General features: G+C 35.8%; 1 protein-coding gene across 2 annotated transcripts; it reads left to right on the top strand.

The window, feature by feature from the left end:
• LOC127167742 (hepatocyte growth factor activator) lies at positions 1–24,438 on the top strand. 2 transcript variants are annotated; one of them, XM_051113942.1, is made up of 14 exons: positions 2–531; positions 619–682; positions 773–866; positions 5,352–5,425; positions 7,500–7,640; positions 8,088–8,219; positions 8,314–8,424; positions 10,827–11,001; positions 13,157–13,254; positions 14,789–15,029; positions 15,103–15,242; positions 16,392–16,532; positions 23,207–23,349; positions 23,623–24,438. In XM_051113942.1, exons 1-14 carry the CDS (start codon positions 412–414, stop codon positions 23,857–23,859), a joined length of 1,911 nt encoding a protein of 636 aa, XP_050969899.1. In that variant the 5' UTR covers positions 2–411; the 3' UTR covers positions 23,860–24,438. The 2 variants fall into 2 exon arrangements, with proteins under 2 accessions (XP_050969900.1, XP_050969899.1); XM_051113943.1 differs by lacking the exon at positions 7,500–7,640 and having other exon boundaries at positions 1–531.
• The last annotated feature ends 162 nt before the right edge of the window (positions 24,439–24,600 follow it).

Raw genomic sequence — 24,600 nt, 5'->3', positions numbered from 1 at the left:
TTTCGGTCTTTGAATGATTAACTTCATTCTTGATCTGAGCGTGACGCGCTGCGCGAGTGAGCGTCAACCTACAATAGCTTTTCCGAGTTTCTCTCTCTTTCTCTCTGTCGGCGTGCGAAGGTGTGCAACATCACGGGTGGGTGGTTTCCGTTGTCACTGACAACCAGCCCGAAATCAAAGCATGAAGATCGGGATTACATCACAGGCTCGTGCTGGGCTGGGTCTGTCCACTGCGCCAGGTGTGATCACAGGCTTTTCTTGTGGGAACTCCCTTCAAGAGCCTTATCCTGCTGTGCGCCTCCACGCATCCATAGCCCCAGGATATAATGGAGGGATCCCACAGTTGACACTTGCGTTTGGGAAGGACTTCATCTGCTTTGAGTCCTGGTGAAACTTGTACAAGGAGCTGGCATGCGGATCAGAGCTCGTACAGAAATGCCTGTGTTTTCTCCAGTTCTGACTCGTCGAGAGTTTCTTCCTCTTCTCCTCATAAGTTTTATTTTATTGCCCCGCTTGCAGTGTGCTGGATCGGTAAGTGCCCCGTAAGAGCTTTGCTGAATGTTAATTGTTTGATGTACATCTTTGGCATGCTTTCTGTTTCTCTCTCTCTTATTAAAGCGCAAACAGCCACCTGGAATTGAACTATTTGTTTCTGGACAGTCCAACACTGTAACCCAGAAAGGTATGCACTGTTCTCCAATTGCTCTCAGAGTTTCTGTTTCTAATAGCTCTTGTTTTATTGGATTTGTATGTGTGTTTGTGTGTGTTGAAGTTCTTACAACAGATGGCAAAGAGTGCAAGTTTCCTTTTCGCTTTGGTGGGGTGATTTATCATCAGTGTATCTCTATGAACTCTCACAAGGCCTGGTAAGTGCTAATACACATCTACAGCGTGCTCACGTTCAGTACATTATTTTGCATTAATCGCAGAGAAATAACCTTTAAACGGTTGGCCATCAAACCCAGCCTCAGGTTCTTAATGCCAAAGTGATCTCAATCGCCTAAATCGCAACCAGACTTGCAAAGAATCTGCATGCGTAGAATGTGTATGTTTATGAGATAATTTGAGGTTTTCGGTTACCATTAATAGTGTACTACTCTCAGATCCATGTTTAAATGTTTAACTAACCAATAAATCATTTGAAACCATGTAATCAAATCATAACCGAGCTCAGTTATAGGTCCTTAGACCAAAACTGGATTCTGAGGGTCTGGATTGGGATGAGTTAGAATCTAGGTTTGGGATAGCAAAAGATCTGATTTGAGGCGGTTAACCCACATCTTTAACCAGTTCAAATTAGATCCTCAGATAGACCAACCTAGATTCTGACCAGCCCCAAACTGACAAGCCCAAACCCACATCAATTCCTAGTCTTTGTAAGCCAAAACCAGATTTATAGTAAACTAAAACCATAGATTTTTTTTTAATTTCACATTTTATTTCCGCTAATGAAAACATTTCTCATTTTCGCATAGTCTGATGTACTGAAATAACTAAAACTGAAACCGAAACAACAAAATAATAAAAAATGATAAAGATAATAACTAATAACAATGACAAAAACTAACCTTAATTGTATTGCAATAATATTAAAATAACACTGACCCAAATCCAGATTATTAACCAGCTAACCAGGGTCCGACTGTCCAAAAAGTTTAATTTGAGTCAGAATGAGCTGGATTTGTATCTGGATTTTTTTCCTTCAGTTTTTCAAAGCAGCATTGGATTAAATCACACTGATCCAGATAACAAACTTTTTCAGATTAGCAAATCCACATTGCAAGTGCTCGAACTTAGACTGGGCTACTATAGGAAAAATGGTCAGCATTGGGTCACTTAATATGCTTCATATCTGAAGAGACAGAAAACCACACAATAAAATGCATTAAACACCCACTACACAATTCAAATTCAAATTCAACAATTCAAAAATAATAATAAAATAATAATAATAATAATAATAATAATAATAATAATAAAAAATAAAACACACACACACACACACACACACACACACACGTTTGTTTTTGTGAATTGTGGGGATTTTCCATAGACTTCTATAGATTTTATACTGACCAAACGATATTGTCTATCCCCTAATCCAACCCTAACCCTAAACCTAGCCCTCACAGAAAACATGTTTGCATCGGTACACTTTCAGATAAACACCATTTACTATTTTTAATAATTTTGTAACATTGTGGGGACCGCAGACCGGTGTCAAAAATTTCAGGTTTTACTATCCTTGTGGGGACATTTGGTCCCCACAATGTAGCAAAAACAAGTACACACACACACACACACACACAAATATACTTGCAGTAAGAAAAAATATTTTTAAATGTTATGACATTTATATACAGTGATAAATTGCCTTTTTAAATCCTATTTTTATAGTATTGACAGCTGTTTGGAGACACAATCTTAATCTTATGTTTTTATTTATTTACTGTATACAGAAAGGCTTAATAGCTCAAGTTGTATGCTTTATAATGGTAACAGTTGAATTGCAAAATATAGATGTGTATATATACTATATAATACAAATATATTAAGTTTTATTGCATTTTGTTCCTGAAATCAATAGTAAATTATTTAAAATGATACAATTAAATTAATTAAATAATTTAGTTCTTAACTGAACTATGAGAACATAAAAGAACTCACAAACTTACTTAAAACTTAAAAAAAAAAAATGCAAATGAATCCAATAACTAGTATCTCAGTGATATTATAATAGATTACATTATCTAATTTTAAGAATCTTTAAATAACTCATTTTCAAGCTTTGATCCAATTTGATAGCTGAAATCTGAGCCAATTTCTTTTAAACAGCTGGGCCAGTTGTTTAATTAGCCCATAGCCAGGACCTTACTAATCCAAACCCACATCCCTTCAACATTAACCCAAACCCAGCCCTGATTCTGATGTAAGCCCTAATCAGAGAGCTTGAGTAACCTTCACCCAACCCAACCTTAACCCTTGAATCTACCACTACTCTGTCTGCTAAAAGCCCTCATTCGTCATCTTTAAGTTTCCTCTGGGATACGTCAGCAAGTGGAGCGGATGACTACATGTACCGATTTCGTAAACACATATAAACACTGAGATGGAGCGGGTGTTATCAGGCAGAGAGATCAGGGCCGTGACGAGAGATGAAAGAGGCGGCGCGTTATTAATGTCGCATCACTGCAGCTCAACAAGTGTGTGCAGATCTCCATATGGAGCAACTCTTTACTGACGATTCACTCCAGAAATCTGGAGCAGGGTTTTCTTGTGGTTGAGACATGGTGGCTCTCAGGATTTGCTTCCAAAAACTGAAAAAAAAAAAGTGTCAGCTTACTGTTATATTCTTCCAAACCCTTATGCTAGAATTTCCTTCTGTGAAACACAAAAAGGAGAATTTTGAGTAAGTGTCACGCAGCTGCTTTCCATTTATCCTCTGCCAAGTTTTCAAAAAATGTCTACTATTGACTCATAATCTTCTTCTCATCCACTGAAATTGTAAGTAGGAAATCACTGCAAGAGTGAAGCAGATTAGTCTGATTTTTGAACTGAATCATCTGATTCAAATACTGATTCATTCACAGCTTAAATTTTGGTTTATCACACAAAGCTTAGTTTGGCTTCAGAAGATCTGAAATATGGCAGATTTATGTTGTATGGACTGCTTATATTGTCTATTTGGACCTTGACGGTAAAAAATGCGTATACTTTAACATAACCTTAACCTTTCAGACACTTAATTGCATGTTAATTGCCATTAATGAAAATGTATTATAGTTTTAAATTTATATTAAATGCAATTAGCTAAACTTTAGAGTGTTTTTTTGACCCACTTAAGTAGGACTTTATAATTACTTCAATTGTCTTTGAAATATGGTTGAACTAAAATATACTTTAATGTCATTTCTATTAAACTTGTGCAGCATGCATGTATTTAAATATACATTTTTAAATCACAATTTAGTACATTTCGAATATATTACTTTAAATGCAATATTGCATAATACTGCAGTTAAAATGATACTTAAGTATACTTAATGATACTTTTTTAAATGTGGTTTAGTGTGTTAGTCAACAAATCAAAATAAGTGTACTTTTTTAAAACAACAAAAGGTTATTCAATTAATTATTTAAAATGTACTTTAAAAATTTGAATTTGTCATTATTACAAAGATCACTTTGTAAAAGTGTACTTAAGTGTATTTAGAAACAGTCATAAAAATGTCTCTCTTTAAGTCACTTAAATGGCCTTTTAAGTCCAGTTTTTTAACATACTTTTCAAATTTGAAGTACACTACAAAGTGCACAGTCAATATATTTAAGTGCATTTCTTTTTCACAGGGGTGGTCAATATGACATGACGATCTAATAAAATGTATCAATTTGTGTTACAAAAAATATACTCACCCCCTTATCATCCAAGATGTTCATGTCTTTCTGTCTTCAGTCGTGAAGAAATTATGGTTTTGGGGAAAACATTTCAGGATTTTTCTTCATATAATGGACTTCATTGGTGCCCCGATTTTGAACTTCCAAAATGTAGTTTAAATGCAGCTTCAAAGGCTCTAAACGATCCCAGCCGAGGAAGAAGGGTCTTATCTAGCGAAACGATCAGTCATTTTTTTTGGAAAATGAAAATTTGTATACTTTTTAAGCACAAAAGCTTGTGTAGCACAGGCTCTAGGATGCGCGTCCACGACGCTACGTACTATTGAATCAAGTCGAAAGGTCACACGGAACCACAGACCCAGTGTTTACAAAGTGAATGCACAAAGACTAAGGAAGTGCAAGTAAGTCAAACGCTGTTTACAAACATTACGAGTTTTTTGCCATACTCTACCTTTTTGAGCCAGAGTACACAGACGTTGAAAGATGTGACTCGTAACGTCGTGGATGTGCATCTCAGAGCCTGTGCTACATAAAAATAAACATAAATAGTTTATTTTTTGAAAAAATGACCCATCGTTTCATTTCGGATCGTTTAGAGCCCTTTGAAGCTGCATTTAAACTACTTTTTGAAAGTTCAAAATCGGGGCACCAATGAAGTCCATTATATGGAGAAAAATGCTGAAATGTTTTCCTCAAAAACCACAATTTCTTCACAACTGAAGACAGAAAGACATAAACATCTTGGATGACAAGAGAGTGAGTAAATTATTTGTAAATTGTTGTTCTGGAAGTGTAAGAGTTTAAGTTGGAGTACTACATTTTTATTTTACTCAGTTGGGTCATATTGGTGTTTGCGACTTTTGATTTAGTCTGCATCAGCTAGAATTTTTCTCAGGTCTGGAGTGTTTCAGATGTATGTTGTGCTCAATGTGTTTTGTGTTGAACTTGTGTTATAGGTGCTCGCTCACACACAACTTTGACCGCGACCAGAAGTGGGGTTTCTGCAGTGTACAAGCACGACTTTTTAATGGTAAGAAATCATGTCTTCTTTTTTTTAATTAAAACTGTCAGCCTTTCTGATACAGTTTTTTTTTTTTTTTTTGTAAAGTTAGAGCGTCTTTTGATGGCATTAAATATTTCATCTCTAGTATTTGCTCTGATTTTTTACCGGTTTCCAGAGGAACCGAACAGTCATTGTTGCCAGTTAGATTCAAAATGTGTAATGTTTCACAAAATGAATCACAGTAAAAATTTAGTTAAAAACAACCATGGCATGTTATTTACAGTTTTAAACTAAATTAACATATTAAAGTTATTTTTATGAATATAACAATAAAAAGGTATAAACAGCAATATTTGCCAACAGATATCTCTACAAAAGCATTTTAACATACTAAAAATGCCGTATGAAGGTTTCTGTAAACTGAATGCTGATGCAAGTGAATTGTTAAATTAGAGTGATTATAATGTATAACTGAGTAAACAATATAGTAAATAATATATTTCAGTGAATCAATATTATTTACATTATATACTATTATAGTATTTATTAGGGGTTCAAGCGCGTAGAGAAACACGTAAAATTGATCGTGCAGACCAAACTGTAAGTCGTACGGACTTGAAACTTGGAGGAATGGTAGTACTGGCTCTCCCCAATTGGCCTGACGGGGGCGCTACAGCGATCAAAAGTAGGAAATTGCTCATAACTCCTAAACCGAAATGTTTGGAGGTCTCTGGAGAGTGAATATCAATAATAATAAAAAAAAAAACCTTTTGACTCACCGTCAAAAAGGGACACCAAAACGTTTGAAAGGGGCAGGGCCACTTTTAGTAAAATGCCTATAACTCCTGAACAGAATGAGACATCTTCGCCAAACTCAAAAAACATGGACGCCACTGGCTGACGAATAGTCTGAGAGAAATTTAAAAGAAATCAGCCACTGGGGGGTGATATCGTAAACGATTGTACATCGTGTGGTTTTTTCGCACACACACATGATATTCGTATCATACAATAGAACTCCTCGTTCTGGACAACTTTGCCTCTAGAAACACTGCGGTCAATAAAACGTTTGTTAAATGATTGAGAATATGTAAAAAATCTACTTTTGCGAACTAGTCCTAGGTTTTTCTCTCAATCTGGGAAAAACTATTTTCTGGACTCTCTAGGCCAATAATTATCAAAACAATGTTGAAATTTACCCTTTGGGAAGCTATAACAGGGTCGTTTAGAAAAGGGGCCTGTCCAGATTTACCTCAAATCCTATAAAGCCTAAACGGAAACTCATTTTAGTACTCCAACTTAAACTCATTTCAGATGAAACTTAAATAACTAAAATATAACATTTTTAACCATTTTTGATCATTTTACTGAAAAACAACACTGCATGGAATTAAACATAACTAAACTTAAAACAGTTTTAAAATTAAACTCAAAACTACTCTAACAAAACAAACTTAATGGCCAAAAAACATTAAAATCATTGCATTATTCACCCTACTGCTTCATCTCACATCATCAACAGAGTCACGGAATGTATAACATCTGCGGTCAAGAGCACATTGCTCGCTCGTGGATAGATTTATGGCAGAAAGTGTGGGTTTACCAGGATGTTTGACTTTCAGAGGGAGCTGTTTATGTCAATGCATAAATGACACGCTTTGTTTGTGAGACACGCTCTACCAGACCTCCATGTTTACAACAGCAGATGTACAGAGTTTGTTTTTGAGCGTGTGCTCTGGTTTAAACACATTGCGTGTGTATATGCTCACAAACAAGCGTCATGCGCTGGTGTTTGAAGGGTCACTAGTGGCTTATTTGGTTCCCTATACAAGTCTTCAGATGTTTTTTCAAATTAATTTTTCAACTTAAATCAATACGCTCAGCTCAGAATGTGCTCTGGAAGTTTGAATGAGCAGAAATGCTTCTGTACTGTATTTACATGCACTTTTATCGGTCTGCATTTGTTTATGATTGTAAAACAGATAGCATCTATGACTCAATGACTCCTTGAAGGTTTGTGAAGTGAGTGAACTCAGCTGCACGATGAATCAGCTCTCCAGTCATGATGATAAGCAAGTTTTGTTGTATTTCACTCTTTCAGGGTTTCTTGCTTTGCGCCGCGGCCCGAGTCTATGTCGGCAGAATCCGTGTTTGAACGGCGGCGTTTGCACGACAGCCGCTCACCTCAACTCATTTGATTGTGTTTGTCCTGATGGATTCACTGGAGCTCTGTGTGAAAACAGTGAGTCAAACACACACGTAGAGTGAAGTGGTTATACTTACATAATTTAGTAGCACCCTTCACGTCTTAAAAGTGCATTTTTAAAATCTGGACTTGCAGGTAACATAATATTATTGAAATAAAAGGCCACTTACGTGACAGTTTTTAAAAGCATCTATCTATCTAACATTAGTAAGTGCTGGATCTGTTTACACATGTAGCCGACTATCGTGTGTTAGACTCCATTTTTCTAGCACAGCGTCACATGTTGGTTTCCATTCATGCATTTCTCTCTTTTATGTTTTGAAAAGCTCTCATCTTTAACGCTATCACATGTCCTGTGATCCATGAAGGTTTTGTGTCCTTTATTTTGCCTGTTATCTGATATTGGTGGAGTTCTGATGGGTGGGAGAGTTTTTAGGGTTTTGTTCTGATGCTCGAGCTTCGTTTCTGTGGTTTGTTTTATAGAGAAGTGCTACGAGCCGCTGCATCTGAAGTACTATGACATCGGAGACTCGTGGGGACGGATCCACCGGCGCTCCGTAGAGCTGTGCACGTGCCTCAGCGGAGGGGTGAGCTGCAAGCGGGCACGTTATACGGGTAAATAAACAACTGACACCTGATAACCTCGATCTTCTGCTGCATTCCTGCTTAACATTCTTCTTGCTTTGTGTGTGTGCGTGTGTGTGTTTAGTGTGTTTGAAAAATCGCTGTGAAAATGACGGAATCTGTAGGCTGATTGAAGCCACTGGTGAAGAGGTGTGTGGATGTCTATCCGGATATACTGGACAATACTGTAACATCAGTGAGTACAAACACACACAGAGTCAAACTGGGTCTTTCAAATGGCCAGTAAAAGCAAGTACATAATTTCTAGAAACTGCTGATTATAAACCTCAGGATGTTAAACTGCGTTTTATATAGGTTTTCATATTCTCTGTTTATTTCATTAATCATTAATTTATTTTGTTTTAATCTGATGTTTATTTATTTAAATCACACTTGATTTATTTTGATTTATTTATTTATATTTTATTTAATGCATTTTTTGAATATTTATTTATGTATTTAATTTTAATTTTAATATTCTATTTATTTATTTGTTTGCTTTTTTTATTTGTTATTTGTATTATTTATTTATTTATTTATTTATTTATTATTTATTTAGTGTTGTTATTGCAATTGTTGTGTTTTATTTCTATCAGACAGGTAAAACAAGTCAAATACCAAGACTACTTTTTTTTCTTTCCTTTTTTTTTTTTATTTTTTAAGTGAGAGAATATTCAAGTCAGATGCATTCAGATTATTTTCATTGAATATTGTCTTTGTTGTTTCTATCAGCCAGCCACAGAGGTCCTGTTATGGTCCCGTTATCATTTTTATTAATTTTGCCTTTCTATATATATATATATTTCAAACAGTGTGTAGTCATTTAATTAGTATAATTCTATAGTTAAATGAGATAAATACAATAAATAAATAAAAGGTAAATAAAAATCTATTTAAATGTATATATATGTAAATTGAGTATGAGTTGAATTTCATATCCTTTACCAAAAAGATGTATACTTGAAGTTTTTATTTAGTTTTACTTAAGTAAAGTTTAAGTATATTTTTAAGTATACTTTACATAGTAAGTTTACAAATATCAGTGTACTAGTAGTATATTTCAATACTCGTTGGGACTAAACTGGCCCACTTTCTAGTATATAAAATTATACTTTTAAGTACACTTTAAGTATAACTGTAGTAAACTTTGAGTACACAACTAGTTATATCTGTTTTCAGTTTGTACTGCAAGTACACTAAAAGTGAACTTATAGGTATACTGATAGTTTACTAATTAAATACATTTTAGTACACTTTGAAGTATATTCCCAGTAAACTATTAGTTTAGTAGTTTTATACTGCAAGTATACTTGTAAGTTTTCTTAAACTAAACTTTATATCATACTTCAAGTATACTAACGTTACTGTGTCCCTATTTAGGTATTAATTTGTATTTGTTTTGTTTTATGAATATCTGAACATACAAAACATTGAAAGAAAGAACAGGGCATCTGCTTGTAAACCAAAATATTTTATTCTAGCTTCATGCATTCTTTTTTTAAACACTTAATTCTGGGTAAGTTTCATAATTAAAAATAAAGAAATAAATAAACAACATTTTGAACAAAAAGCTGAAAAAAGCCTATGAAATGGATTCAGAATGATAATCAAATCGTAGATGGAGTCGATCAACACTCCAAAGCTTGACAGTCATTATTACCTCTTCATGGGTCGACATTTTATTCCACAGCGTTACACAGTTTTGATGCTGTTTTATGTCTGACGATGATGTTAGATTACATGTGGAAGCATCTGTTGTTTCGATTTTTTCTTCGATTATGTTTTTGGAACAATGAAACGTATAACAATGAAAACATGGAGCACAAGTACAGCTCAAATATATTTTGACTTTTTCTAAGTATACTTAAGCCAAGTATACTTAAATGTCATTTTAAGTACATAAAAAAGAGTAAAGTGAAAGTACACTTTCCTATTTTTAGTTTGAAAGAGGTATACTAATAGCACACTTGAATAAACATCTTTTTTATAAGGGATGTTTTTATCTGTTGCACACACAGTTGGAAAAGTCTGGAGGGTACAGACATTTCAAAACCACTTTTCATGCTAGTTTAATGTTACGCAAGACAATAGTTTATCTAATAGGACAGGATCATTGGATTTGTGCCTGTACAGTTTTTCACAATCGCTAGGACACATTTCTCAATTCTTAGGTCACTTTTTGTAAGCTCTTCACATGTGAAGCACCACAGCATCTATGTGGGATCAACTGTGGATGATTTATCATTGCTTTGGCACAAAATGCATTTAATGAATTTTTTCAAATTACATCAATTCTTTTCTCAGTCCAACGCAAACACCACCAAAACTCAGTGAACCTACAGGCCAGTTTGCACATGTTTGCATACTCTTTTAAACCTAACCTCAAAACCTACATGTTGACATGAGTAAGACAGCAAGTTGCTATATATCTACAGTAGCATCTTATCAAAATATTTTGAAACTAAAAATTAAATATTATTAAATCTGTGACCTAAGTATTGAGAAATGTGTCCTAGCAATTGTAAAAAAAAAAACTGTACTACAAAGACAAACAAGCATATACAGTACTGTAATCTTTCCTCATGTGTATTTTATCAGATCCAGGAGAGCGGTGTTACCGTGATTCAGGCGTTCAGTACCGCGGTGTGGCGAATGTCACCGTCTCAGGGTCGTCCTGCCTGCCGTGGAACTCTGATCTGCTTTTCAATGAGCTGACGGTGGAGACGGTGGACAGCGCCACCCGCAGGGGCCTCGGGGAACACGCGTACTGCAGGTGACCGCATGTCTCATCATGCTTACTCATGTGTGGGACTTTCAGCTTATACAATAAAGCAAAGGAAATTGAAAACAGTTTGATATAGTCACAAACTTGGACACATAAGTGTAAGCTTTTACTACATGTAATCAGATACATGATTTCCATTCAAATAAAACCGGTGAAAAAATACTATAGATGCATCTAGAGACCAGATCTCATTCAATAATCAGTGTTAGTTTAGTTTTTATTAATATTTTGAAATAGTTTTTATTTATTTTCTTTTAAAGTATTTTTTTTTTTTTTTTTTTTTCAATTAATTTTGATTCATTTAATTATTTTCTTCTTTTTTTTTCAGTGATATATATATAATTTATGTTTTAGTACTCATGTTATTGACTGAAAAATTGACTTGAAAAAAATTGTGGGTAACACTTTACAGTAATGTTTTATTAGTTCATTAGTTCACATTAGTTTAGTTACTTTAGTAAATAACATGAACTGAGAATTAACAATACTACTGCATTTATTAATTTTATTTAATATTAATTTCAATATTTAATAAAGCATTAATGAATTTAAAAAGTTGTGTTTGTTAACATTAGTTAATGCACTGCAATCTAACATGAACAAACAATGAATGACTGTATTTGTATTAACATTTGTTAGCATTAACATTAACAAAGATGAATAATACTGTAATAAGTAGCTGAAGATGTTTAAATATATGCAGTTGAGGTCAAAAGTTTACATACACCTTGCAGAATCTGCAAAGTGTTAATTATTTTAGCAAAATAAGAGGGATCATACAAAAGGCATGTTATTTTTATTTAGTACTGACCTGAATTAGATATTTCACATAAAATGCATTTACATATAGTCCACAAGAAAAAAAAAATAGTTGAATTTACAAAAATACGTCCGTTGAAAAGTTCACACTTGATTCTTAATACTGTGTTGTTACCTGAATGATCCACAGCTGTGTTTTTTTGTTTAGTGATAGTTGTTCATGAGTCCCTTGTTTATCCTGAACAGTTAAACTGCCCGCTGTTCTTCAGAAAAATACTTTACCTCCCACAAATTCTTTGGTTTTCAGTGTTTTTGTGTATTTGAACCCATTCCAACAATGACTGTATGATTTTGAGATCCATACGCCAAACGGTCACTGATGCTCCTGGGGAAAAACTATGCATTAAGAACTTCTGAACATTTTGCCTTAATATCGTGATTTTTTTTTAAATTTAGTACTGCCTTTCAGAAGCTACAGAAGATACTTACATGTCTCCCAGAAGACAAAATAAGTTAAATTGACCCTGATTTTCAAATTCAAAAAGTTTTCACCCCCGTCTCTTAATGCATGCTTTTCCTTCTGGAGCATCAGTGAGCATTTAAACCTTCTGCAATAGTTGTATATGAGTCCCTCAGTTGTCCTCAGTGTGAAAAGATGGATCTCAAAATCATACAGTCATTGTTGGAAAGGGTTCGAATACACAAAACTGCTGACAGTTTAACTGTTCAGGACAGACAAGGGACTCATGAGCAACTATCACTAAACAAGAAAACACAGCTGTGGATCATTCAGGAACAACACAGTATTAGGAATCAAAGGGATGTAAACTTTTGAACAGGGTCATTTTTATAAATTCAACTATTATTTTCTCTATATGTAAACATCTTTTATGTGAAATATCTTATTCAAGTCAGTACTAAATAAAAAAAAAATAGCATGCATTTTGTATGATCCATCTTATTTTGGTAAAATGATAAATATTTTTCAGATTTTGCAAGGTGTATATAAACTTTTGACTTCAACATAGCAAAAGCAGTCAACTATAAAAACTGTTGGTTTTAATGACAAAAATAAGTGTTCAAAATGTATTGTTTACTTTACAACTTCAGAATCTTCAGAATCTTTCATATATGTGAGAATTAAACAAATACTGGTATTTTGTCTCAGAGAAAGAGAGGAATCATGTGCTGATGGTGTTTTTTGAGGGAAAATGGAAGACTTTCACATTACAAATAGTTATCAAGAGCAAAAATGCTACAAAATGCACATAATTCGTGAGAAAGTGTGACTTTCTCAAGCAAAACAGACCGATGTGTAAGTACATATCAGTACTATATGTTCTTGTGTTATGGTGTAGCCTGAGATTTTTCCTTGATTTGGCAGGAACCCTGATCAAGATAAGCTGCCGTGGTGTTACACAATGACGGAGCAGGCCGTTTCGTGGGAGTACTGTGACATTGAGCCCTGCTCCAAACCATCGCGTCAGTAAAACCACATACAATCACTGCGGCTTCTCCAGAACAATTCACATGACTCAACAACAGTAGTAAACAAAAATCAAACAATGATAACTTTTCCTGAAGTTCTCTAGAAATTTTTCAGGTGTGGGAAGGGAAAATCTAACCCAGCGTCGCCTGAAGCGCTAGATTTTATTGGTTATGAGCATTTGACATCATGAGCCTGGAACGTTGTGAACATGTGAGGGAGTTTATTAAGTCACACACGCGTGCGACCCATGACAGACGTGTTCAAGCAGGCCAATCTCATCTTACTGTTTATACATCTGGCGTACATTAGCATTCAAAAACGTACTACTTTTATTCACCAAGGACGCATTAAATTGATCAAAAGTGAAAGTGAAGATATTTATAATGTTACAAATTTCATATAAATGCTGTTCTTTTGAACTTTCTATTCATCAAAGTATCCTGAAAAATAAAATGTAGCACAGTTTCCAAAAAAATGTTGGAGTTTTCTGCATTGATAATAATTAGAAATGTTTTTTGACCAGCAAGATCATGTGACACTAAAGACTGGAGTAATGATGATGAAAATTCAGTTTTGATCACAGAAATGAATTACAATTTAACATATATTCACATAGAAAACTGCTATTTTAAATTGTAATAATATTTCACAATTTTTACTGTATGTTTGATCAAATAAATGCAGCCTTGGTGAGCAGAAGAGACTTCTTTCAAAAACATTATCAAATCTTAACAGCATAAAACTTTTCATGTTTTGAAAGTCTCTCAACTGCTAGTGCAAATACAAATACTATTTTAAGCACAAGGATTTTCCTATAGTTTTTCCTTTTCGTTATACTACTTTTTATTTATTTATTTATTTTTTATTTAACTTAATTTAATGAATTTATTATTTATTGTTAATTTGTTATTTATTTCTTCTTTAATGCATTCATTTTTATTTTACGCAAATATTGATTGATTGATTTTAATGTAATTATTTTTTGTATTTGTTTTAATCTAACATATTTAAATACTTTTTGTGTATTTATGTAGATTTAAATTTTTTATTGCTTATTGCTTTAAGACTAAAAAGTTGCTAAGTCTTAGTCACTTTTATTTTAATCTAATTATTTAATTTATTTTGTTTTAATCTGATGTTAATTTATTTATTTTAATTATTTTTTTTAATTTATTTACATTGATCTAGTATTTTTTATTTCGATTATTTATTTATATTTCATTTATTGAAATTTTTTAATTTTATTATTTACTAATTTATTTTAATTTTATTTATTTACTTGCATCCTGGTTGCTTTACTCTAGGAAAATTGGTAAATGAACAGTGACACATTAATTATGTTTAATTGGTTTCGTAATTGCAATAGTTTTTTTTTCTTAGTTATAGCAGACAGCTAAAACAACTCAAATACAAAAAAAACACAAAAACTTTTTTTGAAGTGATTGCTTTTTTATGAGTATTCAATATGCTTTAATCAGGTGTATTCAGATTATTTTCATTGAATATTGTCTGTTTTGTTTCAATCAGCCGGCCGCAGAGGTCCCCTCATTGCCATCGCCCCACGTCCATCCCGCCGTCCCGCCAGGACACAGGCGTGCGGGAAGCGGCACGAGAAGCGGATCAGCCGGGGGCGTATCATGGGTGGGACGTCCGCAATGCCCGGCTCTCACCCATGGATGGCAGCGCTGTACATCGGAGATGAGTTTTGTGCAGGAACGCTGGTCTCCTCCTGCTGGATCGTGTCGGCCGCTCACTGCTTCCTGCGCAAGTATGTGTATATGTGTGTACGTCATGCATTTCTATGGTGTTATATATTCATTCTAACTCCATACATTTCTCAGTCCATTGAAGTCACAGATTCGGGTTGTTCTCGGCCAACACACCTTTAACGACACCGGTCCCAACACCAGGACCTTTGCTGTTCAGGACTATACTTTATACCCACGTTACAACCAATTTGAGCCGACTTTAAATGATATTGGTGAGTTTGGACTCCAAAACCAGAAACTTTAACATCATTATTATTGATATACTGTTGTAGTATTACATTTTGTTTTTATTTTATATTATAGTTTTTTTTATTTGTTAATTCTATTAATTCTGTTTTTTTATTAAGTTTATTTTATTTTTAATTATAATTTTAACTAAAGTTGTGTTTTTGTAATTTTGTAATTTTTTTTTTATGTCAGTATGGTATTTATTAAATTTTATTTATTAGTTATGCATTCATTCATTGATTTTACATTTTTGTCAATTTAATTTTTATGTTTATATCATGTTTATTACTAGAAAACTGCAAAATCACACTAACTCAACTTTTAAACAAACTTTCACTAACACAAATATTGGAAACCCTAAACATGTGCCTCATTTAAATAAACATTCATTGCTCTTCATTCACCCTGTTTTGCACTTTATCCAAGATTAACTAAACAAATTAGCAAATTAGCAAATTAGCGTTAGAGCGCAGTTCCAAAAAGTAACGATGGGAGGGGAAAATTATGTGTGTGATTTTCTGACAAAGAACACAGGCACAGCCAGATCATGTCCATAATGACCAGTGCAATCTACCAAGGGCAGTGCAAATTACCACCTGCTTTTTTGGGGGTGTTAAATAATAGCGCAAATACCAGTAAATAAGTGCAAACATTAGTAAATCACACTGCGTGATTCATTGTAATACTCTTATCCCATAAATTTTGTCTAAAAGGGAAACTCCTACAAATGCACATCTTTAGTAAATCCTGACGGTACTATTTTAATGCCAAAAGACTATTTGCGCTGGTGCAAGCTGTTTGTAAATCTGGCCCTAAAAGTCCCGTGTGTTTAAATGTGAGCGTCTGCAACATGGGTGATTGAAGACAACACATTATCTGAAAATGTACTTTTTCGAGCTTCTCAGGAAATGTATGTAAAATACCTGTGTATATCAGACATGTTTCAACATGCTAAGCACCAGCACTCGAGCACTCGTGAAATGCGCTACCTATAGTGCTCCTGACTCCAAACGTCCATAAAGAAAACTCAGTTTTTGTATTTTGCTAATATAAAAAAGTGAGTGTCTCTCACCTGGGTTAAGTATCGTGATGTGCTGCATAAATTTTGTGTCTAATAGCAGCTATTTTTCCAGCTTTAGTGAAGCTGAAAAAGGTGGCTGGACGCTGCGCTCTGAAAACGCCGTTCATCAGGCCCATCTGTCTGCCGGAGAAAGACATGACGTTTCCTGATCACTCCTGCTGTAAGATCTCAGGCTGGGGTCACATGCACGAGAGTAAGTTCACTATCATTAACTCTGCAGCAGTGCTGTTTTACTATAACTGAGATACTGTTACTGTTATAGTGTTTATTCTTATTTTGAATTTGTTTTGTTTATATTTTTCTGCTTTCATTTTAATTTTACTTAATTTTTAGTCATTTTTTTGTTTGTCATTTTTTAGCTGTTGCTTTGTTTGTTTGTTTTTTTAAATGTGTCTGTATAGTTTTTATTTTATTTCAGTTTTAGTTTTAGTTATTTTAGCACAAGTTAAACTTATTAGTAAAGTTCATAAACACATTTTATGTTGGCTTGACAAAGCCTTGTTCAAAAGTTTTAATAACTTTGAAAAGCTTGAAGTTTGAAGATTTGACTGAGTCAATAAAAATCTTAATTTTCTATAAGCTACTAGTGCAGTTGCTGGCATGTTTTAATATTTTGCTAGCATGAATTAACTGAGATGATTTAGTATGTTGCTACCATGTTTCAGCATGTTGCTAGCATGATTTGGTATGTTTTAACACCTTCCCAGATAGCACACGTACGACTGCAAGATGTCTGTTAAAGATCTCTTGATCTGGAAAGCATCTGCTGTGTACAAATGTCTGTCAGATGTCTGTAAGATGTCAGTTTTACATACATTCTAAATCATAAACATCTTAAAGACATCTAATAGATGTCTATTTGACATCTGATAGGAAACATCCAATAGACATATTGCAGATGTAAATGCAGACATCAAATAGATGTCTCCCAAGATGTACGTGTGCTATCAGGGTTAACACATTTTGGCATGTTGCTAGCATGTCTTAACATGTTGCTAGCATTATTTAGTATGTTTTAGCACCTTGTTAATATATTTTAGCATGTTGATAGCACGATTTAGCATGTTTTAGCACCTTGTGAACATATTTTAACATGTTGCTAATATGTTTTAACATGGTGCTAGCATGTCTTAATATGTTGCTAGCATGTTTAGCATATTTTAGCATTTTGCTAGTGATACCGAGTGACACCCAGAAGTCACACTATATTCTGACTATACCACCGGGGTTTAGCACCCACAGAAATAGTTTAACATAGCAACACAAGTTCCTTGCTGGTGAAAAATGGGACATAGAGGTGACCTTCAAGTTCAACAATTAAAAGTATTAAAATCTCCAGTTTAAACAATCAACTTTATTGTATGTTTGTTTGTTTTTTTAAAAGGAAGTCACAACTTTAAGAGATCTGAGCTTTAGGCCAAATATTAAATTCGGAACCCACCATTCTTAAAATATTAGGTTTACCAAGCCTGCAGGAAGAAAAGGGAAAAGTCACAGGGCCACAGACCCCCAGCCTCAAAGCACACACCACACATGCACTGATATACAAATCATTAATCTCACACCACCATACAGTGAGGAGAACAATACCCGGACGACCCCAGAGGAAAACACTCCCATGCAGGCTAGTTCTTATAACACAGAAAAATGGATTAAGAACTTCTGGTTACATAACACATGACAAACCCCAGCGGTTGGCATAAAGTAGACTTGACTAACAGATTCAATTACAAATAATAAACAAAAATCAACATATCACCATGAACTTGAAAATCAAAACAAATCATAAACAAAACAGCAGGGCCTAGACATCAGAAGTCTGTGTGCATAGAGCTCCACAAGGAAAAATCTGTTGAATAAAAACAAACCATAAATACAAACACTTTAACAACCTAGATTAATATGAATACACACATTACAAACAAACACTTGCCGCGAAGCAAATGCAACTAAATGGCCTAAATCCAGGGTCTAAAAACAACTGTCACCCCTGCACTTTGAATAGGGAAAGTGCCACCCTTGCACTACTCCCCACAGCCCTAGGCAAGTGGTGAGGATTAGAATGTCTCCCTGTGGTTTCTCTTGCAGACCTGTATAGAGAAATTTCACCACTGTCTGATGCTTCAGTGCTTGCAGAAGGCAGTCTATCAGCCGCCTGCCCTGAAACCTCTCGCTGGCCATCAGGATACAGCAGGCCAACGACCAAATCTGTTTGACCAGGGAGGAAAACAACTGGGACTGGGACAGTAGCAGGTAGAGTCTGTGCTGGCTGTAGGACACGGATCCATTGTCCATCTTCCATTTCTTCGCTTCCAACATTCTCAAACTGCAAAGACTCAGGGTCCGCACATGAAGGATACAGAGGCAATACTTCAAGCACAGGTTTCAACATAGTACAGTGTACCCTTTTTACCCATGTAAGGGTATCTGGAAGGGCAAAAGAATAAATAGCCCCTCTCTTTGTAGATGCTTGGATTACCTTATACTTTGTTGGACTCCAGACATCTTGTATTTTTTTTCCTGCCCCGATTACTATAATCCTTTCGATACACCAACTGCCCTTCTTTCAAATGGCTGTCATAGCCCTTCTGGTCGTATCTCTCCTTTCTCAAGCTAGCTGCGGCTTGAATTAAAAGCCACTTGCAAGCGCCCCCAATATTTCTTCATTCAGACATCAAAAAAACATACAGCACTACCGTATTCTGCTACTAATTTATAGTGTTCTTTGTCTGTTTGATTACGTCATTAATTGATCTTTACCACACATCTCTACCATATGTACATCAAGCTACTACTACATATATTGTAAAAATGTCAATTTGGTGTAAAGCTGCTTTGCAACGATATGTATCGTGAAAAGCGCTATACAAATAAATTTGAATTTGAATTTGAAAATGTGGGCACTCACCCATTGTCTGATGTATGGTGGTATTATAAAAGAACAACAATTGAGGCAAATACTTTGCCAGTCAGCTTTGGCAGAATTGGGAAGTGTACAAAGGAGGCCATGCAGTGTCTGGTTAAATCTTTCACATTGGCTGTTACCTTGGGGATGGTAGGGCGTGGTATGTGTCTTCTGTATCCCATGGAGATCGCAAAGTTGTTGTATCAGTGCGCCTTTAAAACTCTGACCCTGGTCTGAGTGAACGCCGACTGGGACTCCAAACCAGCAAAACCATTCGTTCACCAGGACATTTGCTACGGTGGAAGCTTTCTAGTCATAAGTTGGGACTGCCTGCGTAAACTTGGAAAAAACATCAGTCATTATTATTACTTGCTCTTTACAATCTCTTGACCGCTCCAAGAAAGTAAAATCAATCGTTAGAATTTGATTTGGTCTTGCAGCAACCAAATGTCCCATTGGTGCCTTCACAGGAGGATGTTCTGGTTTAGCCAAAGTACAGCATTCCTCGCACCACTTCTCAACAGCTTTATACATTCCAGGCGAGTAACACCTTGAATGCACTAGCTCGGTCATCCTCTCAATACCTTGATGTCTATGCCCTTGGTGTAACTGCTCTAGCACCGCTTCCTGTAATAATTCTGGCAATACTATCTGTAGTACTTCTTTTGCCCCATGTGGACAAAAGGTTCTGCGATACAAGACCTTATGTTGCTCCACCAGACGGTCCCTTTGCCGTACCAATTCCAACACAGGCTTACTTAACGCTTGCCATTGGATGTGATCTGGCCTCCATTGGTGTTGCCAGAAATAAAAAAAAAAATCACGGATTACAGGATCATCTTATTGAAGGGGAGAAAGATCATTCCCAGACTACGGTGGCATCACAGATATTTCTGATTGGAAAGCCATGACTGATGTCTGGCCTATAGCCTGCTCCAAACATGCTGGGACCAGAGTTCCTGGAAGTAACTGGTTGTCAACGGATACTCCATCAGTAAAGTGCTGTCTTGTCAATGAATCTGCATTTCCATTAGCCGACCTGGTCAATACTGGATGGTATAATCAAAAGCTTCCAACTCTGCTTCCCACCTTAACTCTGGTGCTCCAAGTTTTGCAGTACTTAGATGACTTAAAGTGTTATTATCTGTCCAGGCTATACACTTATGACCCAGCAAATATTCTCAGAATTTCTCTTTTCTGTTCTGGCTGGCTTCTACCTCCAAAATGAAGGGCAATGAAAAGTTAGCATAAGCCAACACAGGAAAGGTAGTCAGACGCACATTCAGATCCTGAAAACTGCTCTCACAGGCTTCGGTCCAGGAACTGCTCAAGGGTCTCCGCACACCCTTTCTGTCCTTGCTTTCACCCTTTTCTCCAGTCAGACCATACAGGGAAGCTGCATTCACAGAGAAATTTTTAACAAATTGTCTATAATAACTAGTAGTCCCCAAGAAGGATCTCAGTGCTGCTACATCCTGTGGTCGGGGCCAATTGGCTACAGCAGTAATCTTCTCAGGGTGAGTAGAAACCCCCTTATTAGATATCACATGCCCCAAATACTTCACCTCAGACCTAATGGGGCAATGTACTTGGGGCATTGCATAGCCCAAAGGGCATACGATTGAATTCAAAAAGCCCAAAAGGGGTACAGAAAGCAGTCTTACATCCTTCTCTTCAACTGGCACCTGATTGTAGCCACTTGCCAGATCTAAAGTTGAAAACCAGCGGGCACCTGAGAGGGCATCAAGAGACTCCTTAATCTGAGGGAGAGAAAAAAGTGTCTTTCTGAGTCTTTCGAAAAAAATGGTGATAATCCACACATAATCGCAGGGAACTTTTTTCCTTCACTAGAACTATGGGGGATGCGTAAGGACGGCAACTCTCCCTTATTACCTGACTTTCTATGAGTTGGTGTATATGTGCCTTCACAACATCATATTTAGCAGGTGGAAGACGCCTATACCTTTGTCGTATAGGTACCCCATCAGTTAAGGGAATCTCATGGCTAATAAGAGTAGTGCAGCCTAAGTCTTTCCTCATGGGTCGCAAACACTGATACCTTGTCAATAGGGAAATAACTTTACTCTGCTCTAGCTCAGAGAGGACAGACAAGTCAACCGGTTTTATAAGCTGCTGTGCCTTGCCAAACTGTACCTGTTGCGTACTGACTGCGGCCTGAACTTCCCCTTCCCCCAGTGAAAAGGGAACCTCCACAACCCCTGCAGGTAGGCTGTCTATTTGCGCTGGATTCAGATTACCTAGGACACAATGTGAAGGGACCCAAACATTCATATTGCTAACATTTAGCAATGGGACATAAGCAGTACCCTTGACCACCTGTACTACAGCAGGGACTACTAGTACATCAGCAGAAAGCATGACATTAGAAAGTGGCTCAAAAAGGACATTGCACTGATATCCAAATCGTTAACCAACAACATTAAAAGTGCAGTAAATAATGCAAATAATTCTACACTCTCAAATCAAGACTTGTGCAGTGCAGGAAATCTCACACCACTATGCAGTGAGGAGAAGAATACCCGGACGACCCCAGAGGAAAGCACTCCCATGCAGGCTGGTTCTTATAACACAGAAAAATGGATTAAGAACTTCTGGTTACATAACACATGACAAACCCCATCAGTTGGCATAAAGTAGTCTTGACTAACAGATTCAATTACAAAAAATAAACAAAAATCAACATATCACCATGAACTTGAAAATCAAAACAAATCATAAACAAAACAGCAGGGCCTCGACATCAGAAGTCTGTGTGCATAAGGCTCCACAAGGAAAAATCTGTTGAATAAAAACAACCATAAATACAAACACCTGTAACAACCTAGATTAATATGAATGCACACATTACAAATAAACACTTGCCACGAGGCAAATGCAACATGATGTCGTAGTCACTGAAAATACACAAATCACAACCCACATAAATATTATCACTGTAACAACTATAGATCCACTGCACACATACATCTGCTGTAATCCAAGAGTGGAACGTGATTTTTTTAAAAAGTAGAATAGAACCACTGCATAACACAGCTTGTTGCTCTAGACCAGTGGTTTTCAAACCGGTCCTGGAAGCACCCCTCCCCCTCATCTAACACACCTGATTCAATTCATCAGCTCGTTAGTAGAAACTGCACAACATGAATTGAGTGTGTCTGATCAGGGAGACATACAAAATGTGCAGGGCAGGGGTGCTTCCAGGATCGGTTTGAAAACCACTGCAGTAGACTAAACACGGAGTCCACAGCTCCGAAAATAACCACATTAACAGCTCACATGCTCACACTCTTATATCGAGGGTTACCTCCCAGATAGCACACGTATGTCTGCAAGACATCTGTTAAAGATCACTTGATCTTTAAAGCATCTGCTGCGTACAAACGTCTGTAAGATGTCCGTTTTACATACATTCTAAATCATAAACATCTTAAAAACATCTGATAGGAAATGTCCTATAGACGTATTGCAGATGGGCAAACTACGTAAAAATGATGTCTTCCAGGTGTAAATGCAGATGTTAAATAGACGTTTTCGTAACGTGTGCTATCAGGGCTCACTGGGCTTATTGTAGAAAAGTTTTGACCCCCTCAAAGAAAACTGGCATTTTTCATAGTTTTTAATCGTCCATTTATTGAAAACCTTAAGTCCGATCAGTTAGAAAAGATATAGCAAACCGAGTCAGAACAGCCGGAAGGTCTGAGCTGAGTTTGGTGGTTGTAGCTTGAAAAGTCTAGATACTGGCTAAATTTAGTCTCAGAAGAAGAAAAAGCTTAAATAGGATATCACTGTATTGGCTTAGTCAAGCCAACATGATTAAATGAAAATTAGAATGAATTCATAATGCTGGAACAGAACAATTATGTAAAAATGCACACCTTAATTAATCTGTATCTGTGGGAATATGAACTCATGTGTCTGTGTGTGTGTGTTTGTGTGTTTAGAGGCGAACTCATACTCTCACCTGATGGAGGGAGTGGTGAAGATCATCCCGTTTGATCAGTGCTCGTCTCCAGACATCTACGGGTCAGAGGTCAGGTCAGGGATGCTGTGTGCGGGAAGTGAGTCCTGTGTGGACGCCTGTCAGGTCAGACGCCAAAACAGCACCAACACATCATGTGTCCTCTTGTTTTTTATTAAGTTTATTGGGTTGCAGATTTGGATTTCATATGACATTAGTCTAATTATTTTACTTTTTATTTTAGACTAATATTACAATTCTTAGTATAAATCTATAAATATATTAAAAGAAATTTAGAATATCCATAATATTAACATATATATATATATATATATATACAATAACTGAGCTGCTTGTACTGTTTGAACAGATTATTTTATGTTTGTGTGATTTGTTCAGGGCGACTCGGGCGGTCCGTTAGCGTGTGAGTGTGACGACACGAGTTTCCTGTACGGGATCATCAGCTGGGGAGACGGATGTGGGCGCTCAGGGAAACCGGGCGTTTACACCCTCGTGCCCAAATATTTAGACTGGATCAACAGCGTCATCAAAAAATCCAGAAAAAACACACGCCAAAAAAAACCAGTGAACATAACAACGATAGAAATTTGTTTGGGGAGTCAGTGCCAAAGATAACCATAAAACACAACTGTGACTTTATTATTAATGTATTCATTGAGGCTTTCCATTCCAGTGCCCATGTTACTGTGTAATAATAATGAACCTGTGTTTTACTGCTATTGTATTTGTGTTAACAAGCAATATGGCAACACGTACACTGGAATGGAAAGTGTTGTGTAAAGTTTTATGTATTGTTATTATTATTATTATATTATATGTTTTTTGCATATCAATACATTTTTGAGTAGAAGATTGCTGTGAAATAAATGCGCCTTTTAATCTGCACAAAAAATGTTTTTGACAGTGTTTGAGTGAATCTCATATTGGAAAGGTCATTATTTGCTCATAAACGTGAATGGACAGATGCCATTTCAATGCAACCATTTGCTGTTAAATGATAGTTTAGCGGCATCATTTGAACAGTAATTTATCTCACTACATATTTCAAGCATAAACTAGGTGCACTGAAGGATCTTCTAAACTTGCTTTCATTCAGACAGGTCACTGTGCTGAATTTCTATTATTCTGACATGTCTGCACATACTAAATAATGCATAATATATGTATTAATATCTGTCATATTTCAACACAATATTAAAAGACATATGAAATCATATTTTGCATATTAAGTCTTTTCATAAGTACTGTAAATATTTTGCATTATGATATTGTGTTCATAACATGTCCTCGGTTTTCATTACTGGAATGGTATTAAACATTTATTTGTTATTCAGTAGTTTAATTATTATCAAGGAT

The sequence above is a fragment of the Labeo rohita genome, chromosome 7 (genome assembly GCF_022985175.1).
Source record: "Labeo rohita strain BAU-BD-2019 chromosome 7, IGBB_LRoh.1.0, whole genome shotgun sequence".
Classification (NCBI taxonomy): Eukaryota; Metazoa; Chordata; class Actinopteri; order Cypriniformes; family Cyprinidae; genus Labeo; species Labeo rohita.
This window is presented reverse-complemented; position numbering and strand designations above follow the sequence as displayed.

Coding starts and splice junctions, on each gene's coding strand:
- LOC127167742 (XM_051113942.1), top strand. CDS start 412: ATGCGGATCAGAGCTCGTACAGAAATGCCTGTGTTTTCTCCAGTTCTG. Junction 683..772: donor CAACACTGTAACCCAGAAAG/GTATGCACTGTT, acceptor TGTGTGTTGAAG/TTCTTACAACAGATGGCAAA. Junction 15,243..16,391: donor GCCGACTTTAAATGATATTG/GTGAGTTTGGAC, acceptor CTATTTTTCCAG/CTTTAGTGAAGCTGAAAAAG.